This window comes from Hippocampus bargibanti, linkage group LG11 (assembly GCF_051943395.1).
Source record: "Hippocampus bargibanti isolate YZ-2025 linkage group LG11, ASM5194339v1, whole genome shotgun sequence".
Classification (NCBI taxonomy): domain Eukaryota; kingdom Metazoa; phylum Chordata; class Actinopteri; order Syngnathiformes; family Syngnathidae; genus Hippocampus; species Hippocampus bargibanti.
The window spans coordinates 15,652,586-15,672,872 of record NC_142744.1 but is presented as its reverse complement, the minus strand read 5'-3'; the positions used below and the strand labels follow the sequence as shown (position 1 = coordinate 15,672,872).

General features: G+C 40.5%; 1 protein-coding gene and 1 long non-coding RNA gene across 5 annotated transcripts; one reads left to right on the top strand and one right to left on the bottom strand.

Moving 5' to 3' along the window:
• Positions 1-285: 285 nt before the first annotated feature.
• On the bottom strand, positions 286-9,614 carry rgs18 (regulator of G protein signaling 18). The gene is made up of 5 exons (XM_089008491.1): positions 9,455-9,614; positions 8,944-9,057; positions 8,735-8,796; positions 5,135-5,301; positions 286-2,021 (listed from the first exon to the last, which is right to left on the bottom strand). The coding sequence occupies exons 1-5, from the start codon at positions 9,574-9,576 to the stop codon at positions 1,767-1,769; spliced, it is 720 nt and encodes a 239-aa protein (XP_088864617.1). The 5' UTR covers positions 9,577-9,614; the 3' UTR covers positions 286-1,766.
• A 2,812-nt stretch (positions 9,615-12,426) lies between these two features.
• LOC148891774 (uncharacterized) lies at positions 12,427-18,153 on the top strand. 4 transcript variants are annotated; one of them, XR_016116479.1, is made up of 3 exons: positions 12,427-13,035; positions 13,123-15,040; positions 17,743-18,153. It is a non-coding gene; the product is annotated as an uncharacterized LOC148891774 (long non-coding RNA). The 4 variants fall into 4 exon arrangements; XR_016116481.1 differs by having other exon boundaries at positions 12,432-13,035; positions 13,123-13,226; positions 13,332-18,153; XR_016116478.1 differs by having other exon boundaries at positions 12,432-13,035; positions 13,123-13,463; positions 14,919-18,153.
• The last annotated feature ends 2,134 nt before the right edge of the window (positions 18,154-20,287 follow it).

Genomic DNA, 20,287 nt, shown 5'->3' with positions numbered 1-20,287 from the left:
GTGGCTGGACAACAAGAGGGAGAACATAATGAATCATTTTTGTTAGGATACAGTCAAATAAGCTTGTAACTCATATGAAATGTATTAAAGTTGCATAAGGTGCCGTTGCCGGTGGCAGACACATCACTAGCAATACAGCATGTCTGAATTCAGCGGAACAGGGGAGATGGAGAACAGTATGGCTGGATACGATTAGTTACATTCAGGCATCGCGGGTGCAATGCAGCCACCTATGCCATTCTCAACTGGCTTTTAAGAAATAAAGGAAAGGACAACAAATGGCCCTCTTGTGCAACAGTCTTTATGATGTAATCTTCTACAAGAGCAGCAACTAAAATTGCAACGTATTGGCAATACATTCTTTTTAAAAAACGTTTTTAAAAAACATTTTCAGATACAGGGCGCACCACATTATGTGTTTGCGTTATGCATAGCCAATACAATACAATACAATACAATACAATACAATACAATACAATACAGCTTCATTCATATAGAGATGATTCATCTGAAAAAAAGTGCTTTACAGAACATTTAAAATGCAAAATCCAAGGAATCGGAATATGGATTCATATCGAAGGCAAACTTGATAAAAAAGTCATGCTTTTAGGTGGGCCTTACAGTACAGAAAATACAGTATTAGTATTGTATTATCTCTTCCTTTTCATAAAGCTATTCTCGATTTTGTGAAGTGTATCAAATCAAGTGGTTGGCCAGAAAATTCCTCAAAGTTCCAAAAATCAATTTATAAATCCTTGACTTTTGAGTTGAACTATTATCAAGTGATGGTTTGGGTGACGATTAAGAGTTTGCATTATTTGTACATCATAGTCATATCTCATTGTCATTCACTGCCATTCACAAATTTATCCGGGAATTGAAAATATGACAGAGCGCCTTTCCTGAATTTGTTCGGGTTTTGTTTTTTCATACTTGGGTGCCAATAAATTGCATTTTCTGTGTAGTTCTTTCTCCTGTTTCTATTTTTAAATGCATTTTATTTATTGTATTCTATTTTGTGATTGTATTTTATTTATTATAGTACCTATTCTTGTCTGTGACTGTAAAGTGTCCTTGAGAGCTTTGAAAGGCACTTAAAATGAAATGGATTATTATTATAAAGCGCTGGCTATGGCCCGTGTCAATGTTTTTTTTTCTTTTCCACAAGGGGTAGCATTTCCCCTTTTCCATGTTATTGCTTTGTTCCAGCTTCAGCTGTTGTTAAAACGCTATATAAACCAATATGTATGTATTGCATTGTATTTTGGACAGCTGTCCTCATTTCAAGCTCATATAACTCCAGATGCATGTCATTTCGGAATTAACCTTTTTTCTGATGAAAGAAGTGAGTCTGTTTCTAACGCTGTATTGAATGTTTATATAGTTCTAAAACGCAATATTCTGTGGGTTATGGAATTCAAGTGATAATGACAAAAACCCTGGCACTGGAGTGGACACATTTTTGCACATCTGGCAGTGAATGAGTTAAAATCAGAATCAGAATCAGAATCAGAATCAGAATACCTTTATTCGTCCCGCAATGGGGAAATGGCATATATGGCAAATATTCCCTATTTGTGGGGCCTAAATGTCTTATCTCCAGGCTACAATATTATTCAAATACATAATCCACTGTGATTGTAGAGGGAAATGATTCATTTCTCAGAAACGTTGGATGATTACAATCTAAAACACAAATTACCACTGATGATCACCAATGTCATAATCACTTTTACGAGTGAGCGGCTATGTCTGAAATGTTATTGCTACCAGTGCGAAGGCTCGGCGGTGCCACCACCTTGCTCGTTGAACACACAGGAGCGTGACCTTCTGCGGAACATCGTGACTCCAGGCCCTCTCTTTCTGGTCAGACGTAAATAAAGGTCGGAGTGCAAGAACCGGGGATAGGAATCTTTTTCCATCAGACTGTAGACTTTCACCTGGGCCGCTTCGAAGCAGCTCCTTGTGGGATGTGATAAATTGGTCTGGATGGCTATCTTGGTGCTGTAGTCAATATTGACCTGAATAACACATAAACCGACAAGTGTAACTGGAAATGGCACATTCCAATTTGAATACCACATGATGGAAAACATTACAGTGTTACAATTAATCTGTTGAAAATTGGAGGCTCAACTCACAAACTTTGGTGACAAATCTCACATACTTTATGGATGAACTAAGCAGCCAAATCACCCGTTTCATGGGTTTGTTTATATGACGTTTGCAAGTAGAGAGGAATCAACAGAGAGAAAATGCAATCAGTTCGGCCCGATGCTGACGCAGATTTAATGTATGGTGGCGGCCACGTTGGCAGGGGCAACTGTTCCATTAAAAAAATGATTTCGGATCATAGCTAAGGCTGCTTACAGGCATAAGTCCACGACTGGATGGATGGATGGATGGATGGATGGATAGATAGATAGATAGATAGATAGATAGATAGATAGATAGATAGATAGATAGAGAGAGAGAGAGAGAGAGAGAGAGAGAGAGAGAGAGAGAGAGAGAGAGAGAGAGAGAGAGAGAGAGAGAGAGAGAGAGAGAGAGATAGATAGATAGATAGATAGATAGATAGATAGATAGATAGATAGATAGATAGATAGATAGATAGATAGATAGATAGATCATATAGTATGTGCACAATACTTGTTTTTTTTTGGTAGCATATAGGTAACAAAAAAGAAGCATTGTGGAACGGGCGAGCATTATAGCAACCATCCTCAAGCACAGGCACCAGCGAAGCAAAGTTGATACACTTGAAATCTTGTCACCCTTTTTTATATATTCATGACAATATTTTTATAATTATAAATAATAATACATTACATTTTAAGCGCCTTTGAAAGCTCTCAAGGACACTTTACAGTCACGGACAAGCATAGGTACTATAATAAATAAAATACAATCACAAATTTGTCTGAATAAGTTCACCTCGAGCTATTTGTAGAAAAAAAAGAATATTATTCTGAAACTCACGTTAAGAAATTACCTATTCAAAAAATACTTTGGTTCCATTGAAATTGAGTGATTGCCGATGCCAAAATGAATAATGTTTGAAATATAAGAACAAGGTTGAGGGTGGAATGCTTCATAGTATAAGCGTATTTTTTTTTTCTCTCAGCGTTTCCACAATATTTAAGCACAGTTAAGCGGGACTTTTGTCTCATCGCCCAAATTGATCTTAAGTCAAAGTCAAAGTCAGCTTTATTGTCAAACGTGCTAATATGCATGACATACAGCACAACTGAAATTAATGTCCTCTCGGACCCAGCGTGCAAGACATGCAAGGCACTTATAACGTGGCTAAAAGACATACAATTGACAACAGACAATACTTGTAATTTCTGTATGTAAAGTGAGGTAGTGTCGTCTGGAAAGTGAGGCAGTGACGTATGTAAAGTGAGGCAGTGACGTACATAAACTGACGTAATGTAGTATTTCAAAAACAAACAACAAGAAAGGGTTGAAGTGAGGTCTTGCAGAAAAAAATGAGAAAGAACAAAAAATTAGAGTTCAGGATGATCGTACAGCATGTAGTGTGTACTCAGAGTTCGGTGAGTGTGGAAGTGGGAAGGGGCAGGCTGGGCAGGGCTGGGAGGGAGTTGAGTCTCCGGACTGCCTGGTGGCAGAAACTGTCCTTGAGCCTGCTGGTCTTGGCTCGGAGACTCCGCAGTCTCCTACCCGATGGCAGCAGGCTGAAGAGGCTGTGGGAGGGGTGTGTGGGATCGCCAGCGATCCTGATGGCTCTGCGGGTGAGGCGGGTGTTGTAGATGTCCTGAAGGGGGGGGGAGACACCGATGATCTTCTTAGCTGTCTTCACGATGCGCTGCAGAGTCTTACGGCAGGACACTGTGCAGGCGCCGTACCACACGGTGATACAGCAGGTCAGGATGCTCTCGATGGTACCGCGGTAGAAGGAGGTCGTGATGGGGGTTCACTCTTTTAAGCTTGCGGAGGAAGTACATGCGCTGGTGGGATCTCTTGGTGATTGATGCCGTGTTGTGGCTCCAGGACAGGTCTTCGGGTATGTGCACTCCCAGGAACTTGGTGCTGCTCACTCTCTCCACTGCAGCACCGTCGATGGTTAGTGGAGCATGCTGGGGGCGCACTCTCCTGAAGTTCTCCACATTCAGACGGAGATTGTTGTCCTTGCACCACGTGGCCAGGCGGCTGACCTCGTCCCTGTAGGCTGTCTCCTCGTCGTTGTTGATGAGGCCCACCACAGTCATGTCATCCGCAAACTTTATAAAGAGGTTGGAGCTGGGTGATGATGGTGAGCAGTCGTGCATGAGTAGAGTGAAGAGAAGGGGGCTCAGCACACACCCCTGGGGGGCCCCTGTGTTCAGCGTGATGGTGCTACTCATAAGCTACCAAAACGGTTTAAGTAACATATTTTGGAATGTAGAAATGTGGCAAAAAAACAATTGAGCGATGTAATCATTCATGATTTATCATAAACCATTTTCTTTTCAACTCACCAATAATCATGTCTGTTATGTTTCAGAACGCCTCCTTGAGCCGCCATAGTAAGTAAGGCATGTGCATTCATCTCCTATAAACTATTGAAGCCGGCGCACGCCCAAGCTACAAAATATTTAGACTGACAATCATCCTCCTCAGAATGTGTGTGTGCGTGCTACTCTCTTTACATTTGCGGAGAAGAGTCACAGCCACAAAGCAGTTACCTGCTCGCCGTGCTCAGACGCGGTCAAATTGTCATCTGCGCTGCAAAAGGAAAAAAAAAGGACAAATCTCACTCTCACTGGCTACTTTTTGTAGTTTGTTGTACTTTGTTGAGATGCCTTTCCAAACCGTGCTTCTTCTGCATTTAGAGAGGTCGACTTCTTGACCCGATATCCATCCATCCATTTACCGTACCACTTATTCCTCATTGGGGTCGCGGGGGGTGCTGGAGCCTATCTCAGCTGTCTTCGGGCATGAGGCGGGGGACACCCTGAATTGGTTGCCAGCCAATCACAGCTTGACCCGATAATGATTTGGAATTTACCCCCAACCCCGACCTCCATACTTTTATCACCATGTCATGAATATTCTTAGCCTCCAACACCACTCAGTAACAGGCCAAAAGAGTAAAAACATTCTTTTCCGTCTGCAAATTAACATGAAATACCTCTTTAGGCGCATCCAACCCAATAAAAACTGTATAAATATGGTTGGCCTTGGACAGCAGTTTTTTCTTGGAGTCAAAGGTCTTGAATTCTTCACATGCCAGCCAGAACTCTATGTTTTCCTCGCTGAACTCTGTGCGGAGGAACTGAGAGAAAGTTTCCACCCCATCTGATATGAAGACACGAATATGGGCATACAGCTTGTTACTCGAGGAACTTGAAAAACAACATATTTTCCGGTGTATGAGGCACCCAAAAGCCTTGATTTTCTTCAAAAGATGACCAAGGGCCATATACGCAGGGGCGCCTTATATGTGAAGTCATATTGAGCCACAACAGGTCACACAACTACTTTCAGCAGCCACTGACTCCATTTCTCCCTGTAGAAGAAATAGTATGTAACCCCAGGCTCTACTGTATTGCCTTATAATGTTGTGTGCCTTATACAGTACAGTAAAGTCTCGTTATATCGATATCGGATATATCGATAGTCCCGGTTATATCGATATTTTTTCGGACTCCCTTGAATATCGATATAACGAGACTTTACTGTATTTGGAAAACTTTTAGATTTTTATATATTGTATTTGAAAAAGCTTTTTCATTCTTTGAAGGTGCGCCTTATACCAGATGCTCCTTATACATGCAAAAAGTTTGAAAATACACCATTCATTGGGGGTGCGCTTTATACTCATACTGTAAGATATTTGATATTTGGTTGCATGGGCTGGGTCATTTGGAAAAGGATGTGCAAATGAGGAATTGATTTTCCATCACCTTTTCAATAATTTTTTATAACATGTGCTTTGATGCAGAGGTCCTCAAACTTTTTTTGCCCCACGGACCGGTTTAATATTTTTCCTAAAGGTGTAATAGATTAGTATAACAAAACATTATATGACTACATGTAAATTGTAATAATTTTCAAACATAATAACCATAAAGTACATCCTATCTGACCGCAACCCTTCTCTGGTCGCTATGTTAACGTTTCAACATGCCTTCAAAAAAAAATCACAAAGTGGGCTTGATGCTTGGAAATATCCCATTGAAATAAATCCGTGTTTTACAGCGGACTCTTGATACTGTCTATTAAACGTAGCCTTTTTTTTCTTGAAAGCTCTCTTCTGTCTCCTGGTTGGGCCTTTCCCCTCCCAAAATATGTTACTTAAACCGTTTTGGTAGCTTATAAGTTTCATTTTAGCCTATCACGTGACTGAAAAGAGCGCCTTGACCCGCGCCTACTACTACATAAGGACATAACAGAGAATCTGGTATTTTTTCAAAATATTTTTCAGATCCTAAAATCAATAAAATGGAAAAAATGTAAGTTATTTTGTCTTTTTTGTACTGGTCAGTGGGCAGTGGTTCTCAGAAAGTTACATCCAGCAAAATGTTCAGATTTGTTTTCTTCCCTTTACAAAGAATTGCCAGATCTCACCGCTTACAATCTTGCAAACAGATTGCACGGATGGAATAATCAACCTTGCTGAGATCTGAACTGTTGTTTGTGTGTAAATGCACTTTTGAGGTGTGAAAAATAGTTGTCTCGATCACTTCCTTTTTGTGACAGCCAACAACAGCCGATTAATTTAAATCATTGACAAGCATCCATTTCAAGAAAAGACATGTTTCCAATCAACTAGCATAATTTCAAAACAACACACTACTGCTTAATTGAGTCCCACTCAAATCCCTCATGTGACAATACAATTTGGAGGGAAAAAAGATGCGTGTTACCTTTTGTGTCTCCAAGGTACCTCTAAAGATTTAGGACTCTAAAATACTTCACACTTTTAATGGAACAATTATAATGAGTTGAACCAAAAGCTTAATTGGTTCACTGTTTAAATTTAAAAAAGGCAAAAACTATTTTAAGTATCGTATTTTCCGGTGCATAAGACACACCCCCAATTAATGGTGTATTTCGCAAACTTTTTCAATATACAGTGGTACCTCGGTTGTCGACCATAATTCGTTCCAGGACCCTGTTCGAAAAGCGATTTTTTCGAACACCGAAACCATCTCTTTGCTCCTGTCACTTGCGAGTTGACGGGGGAGGGGGCTGCTTCTCCCGGCCGTTCTCCACCTGCTGTCAATTCTCTCATGACGGACACGGGGCATTTATACGGTTCGCGATCACCTCGTCAATGCCGGATGATTGACTCAACTCGCCACCGTAAACTGGACTCTTCCTTCGATGCGCGAGTGTATCCGGTCCGAGGTATTTTCCCTGCGTCCCGTAAATTTATGTCATCTTCCGGGATTGCGTCATTTTGCCCCTTCGTGTGCCATTTGCTTTTTGGCGTAGTAAGCGGGTCGGATCACCCCCTGCCTTCTTACTCGCTGTGTTTTCTTTGATTTGTGAATAAACATCCTGCTTGGTTAGTACGTGTCTGTTTTGGGATCCCAAACATTCCACTACGTTCCGACGAGTCATCTGCCGTCACTCTCGCTCGGAACGTGACAGCTACGGATGACTCGGCTACAGGATGTTCTTTTCTCTTCAAATATCTATCCAATGACACTTGCTCTCACTCCCACAGTCACATCACTAGATTTCACAGCCTCCTTATTCTTTAATATCGTACTGATCGTAGATTTCGCCATGCTGTATTCCCTCGCCACATCAGACACTCGCACACCTCCTTCATATTTTGCGATTATTTCTTTCGTAAATGCAATAGTTGTACGCACTACTTTTCTTTTGTCACTTTAAGCAGCACTTACTTTCTTTGGAGGCGTGATAAAACTCTTCGTACACCTATATTAAACGATAGAGCAAAACACAGCACGTCCACTAGCGACAACGGTTGGTCACAGAGAGAGCGATACACCCATGCGCCGCTCAGCCCCCACCCTCACGTACACACATGATGTTCGAACGCCGAAGCAAGAATATCTCGAATATTTTGTTCGAACACCGATTTGTTCGAACTGTGAGGCGTTCGAGAACCGAGGTACCACTGTATAAGGCGCACTGGAGAATAAGGCACACCTTCAATGAATGAAAACAGTTTTCCAAATACAATAAATAAATTTACAAAACTTTCTCAAATATAAGGTACACCACATTATAAGGTGCTACAGTAGAGGCTGAGATCCTGGGAGGAGTGGGGGGAGGGCTGGAGTCGGTGGCAGTAGTTGCAAGACTCAACATTATTTCACATATATGGTGGAGGGTCATCTTTTGAAGAAAAGAAAGCTTTTTGGTGCGCCTTATACACTGAAAAATACGGTAAGTTACATGTCAATCATGAAGTCCAGTTTTCTCTGGAACATGCATGTAATAAAATAGATCGATGTAAATTACCTAGATTTAGCTTTATTCATCCTTAGCACACGGCGGGAAGGTTTGATTTAAACCATCTATCATTTCGACCTGTTTTTGCAAAAGTTCAATTTTGTGGCTCTCATGTCACACTCCTGTACGCTACTTGGTGAGAACCACCCATTTGCAACGCTTATTTTCATTGTATTAGATTTATCATTGTGAGTATCATGAGTGTAAATTTTGTTCTGAGTATGTTGTAAATATTAACACATGCATCACGACTCATAATGTTTTTATTCTTGAATAAGTCAAACTTTGCATCTCTGACCTGCATTCTGCATCATTTCTTCAAATGAGTTGCTCCACTGCAGAGCCGTCTCAACTGTGATGCTAAAAAAAATGAGGAAGCCGTCCATTAGTGAGTCAGGATCAAAGTTTTAGTGTAATGTGTCTTTTTGCAGATGACAACTGAGGTCAAATATGATCAATGCTTCTGTAAATATTAGCGGCACGTAAAATCAATGGAATTTGCCTCACTTGCTGGATGTCGTCTTCGTCTGGTGACTGACATTTTCATGCGAGCCTGATCTGGTGAGACTTGATCGGCTCGTCCTCTCTTTGTCTTGTTGTCCAAAAAAAGGATGCATTTCCCTACAGATCAAATTCAGAAAGACTCAGTGCTGACATGTTTTCACGTATTTTACATGACGTGCAATAAATTACAACAAAGGTTTCTGAAACGAGTCATACGTACACATTGGTAACTTGCGAAAAGAGATTTAAGCTGTAGCTTTCTGAGACACAAAACACCCCCTCGCCATGGCTATTTCAATATAGCCCTGATGAAGGGTGTGGTGTGGTGTACATAAAACGCCACAAAGGGGATATTAAGACTTAGGTCACATTCAAGCATTTGAAAAGATTGGTTATTTTTTTATAACATGCACAAAATAAGGTGTCTCTGTTTGAAAAGAGGATTGCTGAACCATAAAGACATTCTGACAGCGGCCACTGTATTTCTAGAATAATTTCAGAGTCGCACACTAACCTGCTGCTATCGGCCTTCATGGTGGGTTCTTGCCCGCGTTGTGGATAAAGCCTTTTGAAATATGCTTCCTCCTCCTGAGCCATAGATTTAAATTGAGGAAGCATGGAAACAAGCGTTTCCATGCTGTCTCGTCTGCATCTGTTGCTCGATGAAAAATGAACTCCGTCATCATCAGTTCTGTATACCACGTTTGCATTTCATTTCCAATATACACCTCTGGTGAGACTTTCTGTCACCCCTGACTGCTGACGGCTCTCGTCATGTTCGAGAGACCCCCCTCGGGTTCAACATCCTGTCAACAGAACGGCAAATGATATTTTTCAGTCATTTATCCTTGTGAGATGTTTTCTTTCAGGTGTTCCATTACCCCCCAAATTTTACTTTTGGGCTATAATAACCAAAATAAGACATTCTTGCAGGGACAGAAATAATATAACTATTTGGCCCCGTTCAAGTTGCTAACTAACCGACCATTGTCATCAAATAGAGAATTTACAACAGATTATTTTCTTACAGACAGTGTTTTTTAGGTGTTCAATGCTTTGGCATATACTTCCGCCTTCGGCAGAGTGTCACGGATGTTGTTGTTACGCGCTTTTTTCAGCTGATGTTACTATGGTGGCGTGACGTACCTGTCAGATTTGACAGGCAAGTCACGCCCCCCGCTGTCCGCTCGTCCTTCCAGGATACTGCTCCAGGTGGTAGAGAGCATGTAAGCCCCCTCATCCCAGTTGATGTCCTTGGTTCTCGCTTCCGGATTTCAATGGCCTACCTGATCCAGCACTGATGTTTGTTTGTGAGAATTTGATCCTCTATGGCAGGGGTGTCAAAGTCATTTTTTGCCGCGGGCCACATTGTAGTTATGGTTTCCTCTCAAGGGCCGTTATGAATTTGGGGAAGCCATTAGAATGTTTAATCCCCTCCGCATATTACATATAGAGCGCACAACAAATTAATGAATAACGAGTTTTCAAATCTGAAGTCAAGAATAATGACTGTTATTGTAGTGTACATCTAAAAATATGAAATTTTGGTTAGGATTTTATCATGCCAATGTTCGCATTATGGGACTATTAAAGGCTGTCCGATTCCGATTTGCCAACTCCATCCAATTCGAGATAAATGTTTCCGTCATTCAATCAAATTGTCATGCCTATGTCACTGACTCATTCGTTCTTATTATCTCTACACACCTGGAGCGGAAAATTGGGTGTGAATGTCGTCTTGGCAATTGATTGATTTGAAATTCACTAAGTTGCAAGGTACAGCCAACCAAGTTTCCATTTATCACGTGGAAGAATGTGGGGCATATAATGCCCCAGAGCACAAAGATTTGTAGGTACACGGCAAAGTGAAAGTCAGAGACACCTGTGTAATTTCATGCCCAATCAAAATTTCTCTCAACGTCACATTAATGCCATCACATTGATTATAAGAGACACTGTGTGTTGCTAATGTATGCAGCTACAGTCCGATGATCCAATAAAGTGAAAGTGCGGGTTTCTTTCCCTTCAGGTAAACATTGGACAGCTGAATCACTAAAACCAAATTGAAGAGCAGTCATTTAGTTTAGCTGTATGTATTTGCCTGCTGTCGACATACCAGATGAGAGAAGCAACAAAATCAATACGCAGAGCACTGCCCCGAAGGTGCTCCTGCCAGCTGGGTGCAAAAGATTAGCGATGCTCTATTTTATCATTCTGAAATAATATTCCCATTTGCACTTTAATTCCATAACTATTTCACCCACTGTTCTTTTTGGAGTTGTTCACCCATAAAATGAGACCAGGCAAAGGACAAACAAAGACAAGTCTGTGCTTCTGCCTTAAACACACATTTATCTCAAAGTAATTTCTTGTAATGGAAAACTGATCGTGTCGAACGTCACGGCCGAAATGGGGAGCCTTTCACAAACAAACCACCTGATGTGAAGATCATGTGAATAACATAAAATGAGCATGAACATTATCTCATTTTTTTTAAGAGCGACAATTTCACAGAAAGAGGAAGTACGGAAGTGAAACTGCTGCACTCGCATGGATGAAACAGGAAGGTGGGGTGTTGTTACTTCCTGACTGTTGTGTCCAGTCTGCCTCTGTGGAACTTCTGGTTTTGTCAGACACTGAATACTGAACCAAAAAACAACAAGAAAAAACTGTGACTTTATGTGCATGACTGGTAAATCAAGCTGGCTCTCAACAAACAATTGACATGTCTCTTGGTGATAATTATTCCTTGCAATGGCAAGCTTTTCATGATGTCCCATTGACAAGTGACCAGCAAGGACCCATGCCTACTTGATGTGCACACACTAACTACATTGCACGCACAAACAACTACTTTATGTGCACTTTCTGATGATTTTATGTGAGTGATGTAATTGTCCATGTGCACAGGAGTAGTTCATGCCCACAAAATATAGTTCATCAAGTGTTTTTTGTTTTTTTTTAATGATTTCTGGGTCTCTGTAGAAATTGCAACTTCGAAGAGTTACTTGACTAAATGTTTAATTCAATCGCTTTTCTATCTATCTATCTATCTATCTATCTATCTATCTATCTATCTATCTATCTATCTATCTATCTATCTATCTATCTATCTATCTATCTATCTATCTATCTATCTATCTATCTATCCATCCATCCATCCATCCATCCATCTTGTGTGATGTCATGAGAGGCTGGTCCTGGAGGGGAGATATATTCCCCTAATGTTAGAATTGGTTATATACACATGCTAAAAACATCCTATGTTATTTCATTTCTACTTATACTTATCAATTAGTAAGTCCATATATGCATGTAGTTTAGTTTTCTGTATATGTGAATCAGTATACATGTACTCAGTTTGTACTTAGTATAGAAATCTAGCTATCAAGTTTCAGTCTAATAATAAATATTCATGATTGTATCTAGCAGATGATAGGTCTTTTCCAAAGTGACATCACTCCTGTTGTTCATAAATGTTTGAGACGCACGCTTGAGCACGCTCTTGCCTCTCTGTCCCTTGGCCTAGCTTCTCCCCTGGAGAACATCCTCTCGCTGCCTGATAATAAATATTCCTTTTTTTGTATATCACCTTGCTTCCTGCTGATTTAATATTTAGACTATACAAATGGAGAGCTGAACCAGGAAGAACGGCATTTAACCCAACACCTAAGATGGCTCCACCCAGCGAGAGTTTTGGCCCCATCTGGTGGAAGGCAGCAGTCCAAACCCCACACCTGTGGCTGATCATGGCTTGATTGCCATGCAAAGCTTTTAAGGCCAGAGAGCCTCTGAGTGAGTGGCCGGGGAGACAACCTCCATTGTTGTCCTCTGTGGAGGAACACCGAGAAAAGGATTGCTGCATGGAACTCGTCCCCAGTTGGGACCATAGCACGGAACACTGGATTTGGAACCTTGCTAAAGGTGGCTTTGAGCATACAGCGCAACCATTGCATTGTCCACCATGACCACAGAGGTGATTTTGCTCCAGTTGTCATTTGTCCATACACTCTTCGGCATGTTGCACAATGCAATGTTTGCGTTGCGTCGTCTGCTACAAGCCACGTGACCTACTCTTTCCACGATGCTTTTAATGTACGTTTACGTTTTGTAGCGTCATACATTTTGTTAGATTATTTTGAATCTTTCTTCTGGGGCTGAGGTTCTTTGTGTCTACTTTAGAAAATGATATGCAAATGCACGACCTCCTCGAAGCAGATGCCAGCGTGACGTCATTTGTTATGATCACGTGATCGACCGCTAACTTCCGGTCGGCAGAACGGCAAGTAAACACAATTCATTTTTCGGTTTTGATGAACGAAAGTCTTCGCATTTTAATACGATGGTAATATTGTGTGTGATTGTTGGCTGTACGAACCGTTTTGTGAAAGGATCCGGGTTAAAATTTCAGCAAATACCGATTGCTGAAGGAAGAAAACAGCTATGGCTTCAGGTCATCAATCGAAAGAGTTGTGCACCATGACATAGCGGAGATGGAGTTTCTGGAGATCATTTTTCTTCAGGTTTGTTTCCTTGCATATATATTTGTGCATAGAAAAATAGTGAACATTTATTTTTTTTTAAAAGCAACGTGAAATTCAACTTGATGCTTTGCATGCATATTCAACTATACCTTTTCATTGTTCATTCCCCAAGTAAAAATATGGTACAGTCATCAGAGTTTATATATTTTTATTATGTTCATAAAAAATATTTTGTTCATGTATCATAAATTTATAAGAAACTATGTTAATTTAATAATGAATTTTCAAGGCTGTGTACATTGTTTTGCAGCTGTTTAAATTATGACTTACCACAATTGACATAGTATGTTACCTTTCAAATGTTTAAATGATTAAATATGATTCGAAATATACAACAGACACTGGAACTGGAGCAGAATTAATATAATGTTCAAATTATCCAAAGACATTTTCATTATTTCATGCTGAATAATAACAGCTTTTTGCTTGTAATGATATACACAACTATCATAAAAAGTGCATTCTTTTTGGCAAAAACTTATGAGAAATGACACAAAAATGATTTACACATCTTTGATAAGGTTTGTCACGAAGTCGCTGAGAAGGGATAATAATAATAAAACATTTCAGTTATAAGCGCCTTTCAAAACTCTCAAGGTCTTGAAAAAACAATACGCCGACTGTTCAACATTGTAATAAAACAATGGATACACGTGTCCACTTTTTATGTAATTATAAGCTTTGAGGGACTTGTATGCCTTCAAACTATCGTGAGTGAACTGTCCGGGAGTATTGACGAGGTGGAAATAAATATCGGCGAAAGTAATGTCCGGGCACCATGATGGATTGTCAACCCATCCATTCTTCAAATTGTAAGGATCTGGCAAGTTACAAGTACCGTCACGATATTCCAGCTTCTCTCTTCGCTCTCGCACTTCTAACGGTAGCTTTCGCACATATTCGAAGCATTGTTCAGATTTCATGCTACAGTAATTCACTTTGTCTATACTCGCCATTGTTGGTTTTGCCGACCAACGAGAAGAATCACGTGGTTTATGACGTCACCTCTGTAAACAACTGGCATATCCCATAACGCTCGGTCGGGAAAGTCCGAAGCATGAAGCAGGCTTCTGATTGGCTGCCGTGCCGAGTATGCAAATTGCCAAACGAACCGAAATTCAGACGTTTCCAAACCAAACGAAGATTTTGAAATCGGAATAAATTATTCCGATTACAAATGTGGTACAAACGTTTGCTTTCTTAACTCATTCCTCCCGGCAAAGACTACAGTCGTTGTGTTTTTACTTCCGTGTATCCCAAGTCCAGTCGGGCTGAAGCGATAGCAAGTAATGCCGGATGCTAACTATAGGCGGGCCGTGAATAGATGTTAACCCTTTACGTACGATTGTGCTTCTCGATCGAGAAAATGAAAGGTAGCAGTTCAAGTGCCGATTGAAACTGATGCGGCACAAGTTACATGTCCCTTTAACACAGATTATATGCAGCTTTGCCTTTAAGAGCGTCAGTGATATCATCTCCTTCATGCGCAACACAATGTGCTCTCCTCCATCTTCAAAGCGCCTTCTATTTTTCGTCATGGATGAAATACCACGCAAGTATATGTTGTAACTATTTGATGATCTATTCAGAAGAGGTTTACCTTGATACTGAAATGCATAAACTAACGCTTCGATGAGAAGGTTTCTTCAGCCGTCATCTGTACAAATTTGAAGGTTTTGGACGTTTCGCCTCCTATCCAAGAGGGTTCGTCAGCGAAAAGTCTGACTGGTCGTATCGGCCCTATTTATATATCCGTAATGGCCAGCCATGGCGGCGCCGGACACAGCTATGATAGGTCCCTACTCTAAGGTTGGGGGGAGCAGAGGACCACTCCCTGTGGCCCCACTGATTGTTCCTACATTCCTGACTAAAGACTGGCCCATTTCCCCCACTCCCACCGGTATCACCTCATCAGCATTACGAATGTTGCCTACCCTGTTTTACCTAAGCAGGCTATTGTATGAACGATCCAAATTGAACCTCACCCCACCAGACCGGTTTAATGAAGGATTTTGTTGTTTTATAAGAATCGCTTCTTTTACCCCCCTTTCAACCCATCTATGTTCTTTCGCTAAGATTTTAACCTCATTGTCGTCAAATGAGTGGTTGCTAGCTTTTAGGTGCAAATATACTGCCGATTGAAGCCCACTTGTATTATCCCTGCGATGTTGATAAAGTCTTTTTTGGAGAATTTGTTGAGTCTCCCCAATGTACTGCTCTTTACAATTTTCATTCTTACAATGTATGGAATAAACTACATTACTTTGTTTTTCATTTGGTAGCCTATCTTTTGGATGCACTAATTTTTGACTTAACGTGTTTATCGGTTTGAAATAAGTAGGAATTTTGTGTTGCCAAAGGACTCTGTAATTTTTCAGAAACTCCTGCAATGTAAGGTACTGCTACTCCTCTCCTTTTTGTGTCTTGAGAATTTTTGGTTTCATTCCCTATTCTTTCTTTCTGACATTTGTTGAATGACAACTGAGGGTACCCACAGTTAGTGAGTGCTCGCCTGATATGTTTTGACTCCTTTTCTCTACCTTCAATGCTAGTTTGTATTAGTTTAGCCCTATGCTGGAGGGTTCTGATAACTCCTAATTTGTGTTGTAAAGGGTGGTTAGAGTCAAAAAGTAAGTATTGGTCTGTGTGCGTAGCCTTCCTAAATACTTCTGTTTTTAGCGCTCTGTCCTCTTTTATAATTACTTTACAATCCAAGAAGGCTAGTTGGTTCTCTTTAATGTCCTTACGAGTAAATTTAGTGTTGATGTCTACAGAGTTGAGGTGATCTGTGAAGGATTGAATATATTGTTTTTTAAATATGACAAAAGTATCGTCCACATATCTAAACCAGTGTCTAGGTTTTGTCCCCGGGAAGGATGTGAGGGCCTGTTTGTTTCTCCATCTCTTCCATGTACAGATTAGCCACTATCAGTTGCTCATAAGTGTTAGAATCACTGATGAAAAAGGGACCCTTCCAATAGATACAAGAAAGAAATGATAGACTGTCTCCAAAAGTTAGAGAAAGGAAAACATATAGACAAACAGATGTATTTTAGATTATACCCGGGAGAGGCTAAAGAGTTTGATGGTTCTCTTTATTTGTAAGTAGGTTCGTTGTCAGATCTCCCAGGCAGGTGATGCGCAGAGCTTGATTGCGGCGTGGAGTTGAGCAAGTCGTGCCGTGATGTCCGTCCGACGCCCGGCGTCGTGAGTCCGAGATGAGACTGATATGATTCTGCCCTGTGGTTCGCCTCAATCTCTGTCCCGCGACAGCTCCTTTTATACAATTTTCAAGCGTGTGCTATGCGTCAGGGTGAGACGCACATCAAGGAGATCAAGGAATTGAAAGACATGAAAGGGTTGAAAGGCGCAATTCAAAATCATACACACGTGTGACGCCACAAGGCCACGCCATGTATCTATGGCCTGCCAAAAATACATAAAGAAAGGTTCCCCCTCAGACCCATTGTTTGTAGCATTGACTCATCTACATACAATGTAGCCAAATATTTAAAAACTACGTATCTTAGCTCCGTTGGTTGGTAACACAGAATATCACGTAGAGAACACCACAGGGTTTGTAGAGAGGATCAAAGACCTCAGAATGGAACCTGAGGAAACTTTGGCATCATACGACGTGACTTCTCTCTTTACATCTGTCCCAACCCCAGCAGCAGTCTCAGTGGTGAGGACGAGACTGCTGGCGGACGTTTCTCTGCATGAAAGAACCAAACTTAAAGCGGATCACATCTGCACATTATTGGAAATCTGCCTTAATACTACGTATTTTCAAATTCGGGAGAAATTTTATAAACAAATTCATGGTTGAGCTATGGGCTCACCAGTTTCACTCATAGTGGCTAATCTTTACATGGAAGAGATGGAGAAACAGGCCCTCACATCCTTCCCGGGGACAAAACCTAGACACTATGTGGATGATACTTTTTTAAACCTTCTCATCGATGGACCACTCCTGTACGACTGAGAGCTTACACAGACATAAACTAACGCTAACTTGTTTATTTACTGAGAAATATTAAAAATAAGGAGTGTCCCGAATTTGGAACATTCTAACGCTAATGCCATTTTCATGATGATATTGTTCATCCTGACTTGGTACCCAATGCGAATAATTGTATGTGAATGGTGCGTTTTCCACTAATAGCTGTACCTCATAGCTTTGCAATCTCAATATGATTATTGAAACGGAGGTCCAATGTTTTTTTCTAAAATACCCATGTACTGTATATCTTTCCAGATCCTGATGAGAATGAAATGGATGACCATGTTGCTGAAGACATTTTGGCATCTGATACAGTCGTGACTGTTGCATTGATGAACTTCTATCACCATTCAAATACTTTCGGCTGATCAACTACTTGCTTCATAGAAATAAAAATACCTGTTCTGGTTTCTAGTGGATATTTGTATTTGTAATGGATTTATACTGATGAAACTCTCTCCAAACCATCAAGTGAAAACCAGAACAGGTCGCCTCCGAAAAAGGCCTCAGTTAGAATTCAGCCAAGAACAGGTTGTGAGCAATGCAAGGTGAACATATCTATTCCATGTTTTAAACTATACCACAAATAAAAACATCCTGAATTATTTTAAATGCATTCTAGGTTTATTTCATGCATATGTCACTCGTTGTGAATGCATTTTGTTGTAATTTACAGGTTTTGGAGTGGGGAGCGGGGGTGACCATGAACCAGTAAGGAAACAGGCTCAACGCACATGGCAGGAACTTGATATTGATTTGAAGGTCTTTGGGACCTCAGTGACGATGAAAACAGTTGGTAACATTGTAACCTAATGGGCTAAAATCTTGCAGTGACTACAAGCTCAACAAAGCACATGATCGAGCTCACCATCGTTTAGCTAAAGAACCTTTAAATGATGCATATAGAAGACTTGAAAGAAAATGATGTGAGCAAAGGTTAACCAAGAGCTCAGCCAACTCTACCCACCCGCAAGCTATGCTACATTACAATGAGAACATTACAGCAAATTGTCTTTTTAAAACATCAAATTAACAACCCGCAAAAACCAAATGGTACACCGCCCCAAATGGTACTTGTAAGGTTCTGCTGCCTTAAAGTTTTATTGTAATACTGTCAAAATCATGGAGCAAACTTGTGCTATATTAGCGATTATTATTTTCTGTCTGAGTTGTGATGACAAGTTTAACGAGTGACAGGAGTTACAGACAATTCATAGCCATCTTTCGTAGTACTGTCTCAGGACGTATAGGTACATGACACCTAACAGAAGGGATGTGCAGTATTTAATATAAAGAACTGCCCAAAGGAATGTAGCTTCTGCGGACGTTACTGTATTATGTAATCAGAAAAGTTGCATTGTAATTGAAAAGCTATTTGAGGTTGAAAACAGCAACATTATGACTCCACGAGTGAAATATGGCGTTAAAGTAGTAATACTGCTAATGCCCATCACTGGTGGAAATGTCACGTTTTGGGACATTTTTTCTGCATAGGGTACAGGTGATTTCAGGCAATCTTGTTTGGAAATCTTTCCTAGTAAGAAAACAGAAGATGATCTGAGGAATGTGTCTTGCAGCATGACAATGATCTGAAAAAAACCTGCATACTTTAAAACGGGAAAGGTAGAATCATATATCACAAAATTGTCTCACACCTGAAGACTTAATTCTCAAAAATGATGATGTGTAACTTACTCAACGGACAGAATTTTTTTCACCTTGTAGACTGAATACTCCTTGATTTAAGAGCTATGGACTAGATTTGTATGCGATTGGGCTTCTTATTCTAATAGGGTTTCTGGACAAAATCTATTGTTTTATTTACAAGTATACCTTTTTGTTTGGGAAGGAAAATACAGTGAATTATATTGTTGGTCCTTTGAAAGGCTCATTTATGCACTTTTTTGTATTTTGCATTCCACCGGCATACTGACTCTGAAAAGTTGAGATTGTGCTCCTTCTCTCGCAGGTTGCTAATGAGGCAAAGCCAAAAGGGGCCTTGTGGCACAAGTGGGCCATTTGGTGTAACTATGTTTGCAAATTACAGTTTGACTTCAAAAAAAAAAAAAAAAAAAAAAAAAATCAAATAAAAAAAGTCACGGAAAAGGAGAAACTGCTCCGCCACCACCACAGCAAATTTGGTTCCGTTCCAAGTCATGTTTTTCAGGTTTGGCCACGCAGTTGTGTCAATGTTCCTGCTGCACTAATGATGACTGGATGACCGGTCTATGGCTTGTACAAGAAAACAAACGAACATGTTTTTTCACTGTGTCAACCTGTGGCCTCCACTAGAACCCTTTTGACTCATGAGCCCAATTAAACCCATACAACAGCTTCCCTTGTATGTAATAAGAAAGAAAAAAAAAGTCCAGAGTGCCAATTTATTTTTTGAAAAAGGAATCAAATGCAATCGTCGGAGGACAACTGGTTAATAAGTCCACTTCACAGTGCAGAGGACCTGTGTGGAGGTTGCATGTCCCCCCTGTGTCTGCTTGGGTTTTCTTTGGGGTACTCCGGTTTCCTCCCACATTCCAAAAACATGCCTGGCAGGTTAATGAAGCACTCCACATTGTCCCTCGGACCCTTGTGAGAATAAACAGATGATGAAATGGATGGTTGGAATCAAATTATAATTACAACAAATACTGTAATGCACACGCACTAAATGAAACAACTGTTGTTAGTTTTTAACCCATCAACTGTCACTGCGGTACTTCTCAAATATATTCAAGGTTGCAAAAAGAAAACAACCAACCAAACAAACAAAACAAAAACACAACACTTAACGGTAGAGTCAACC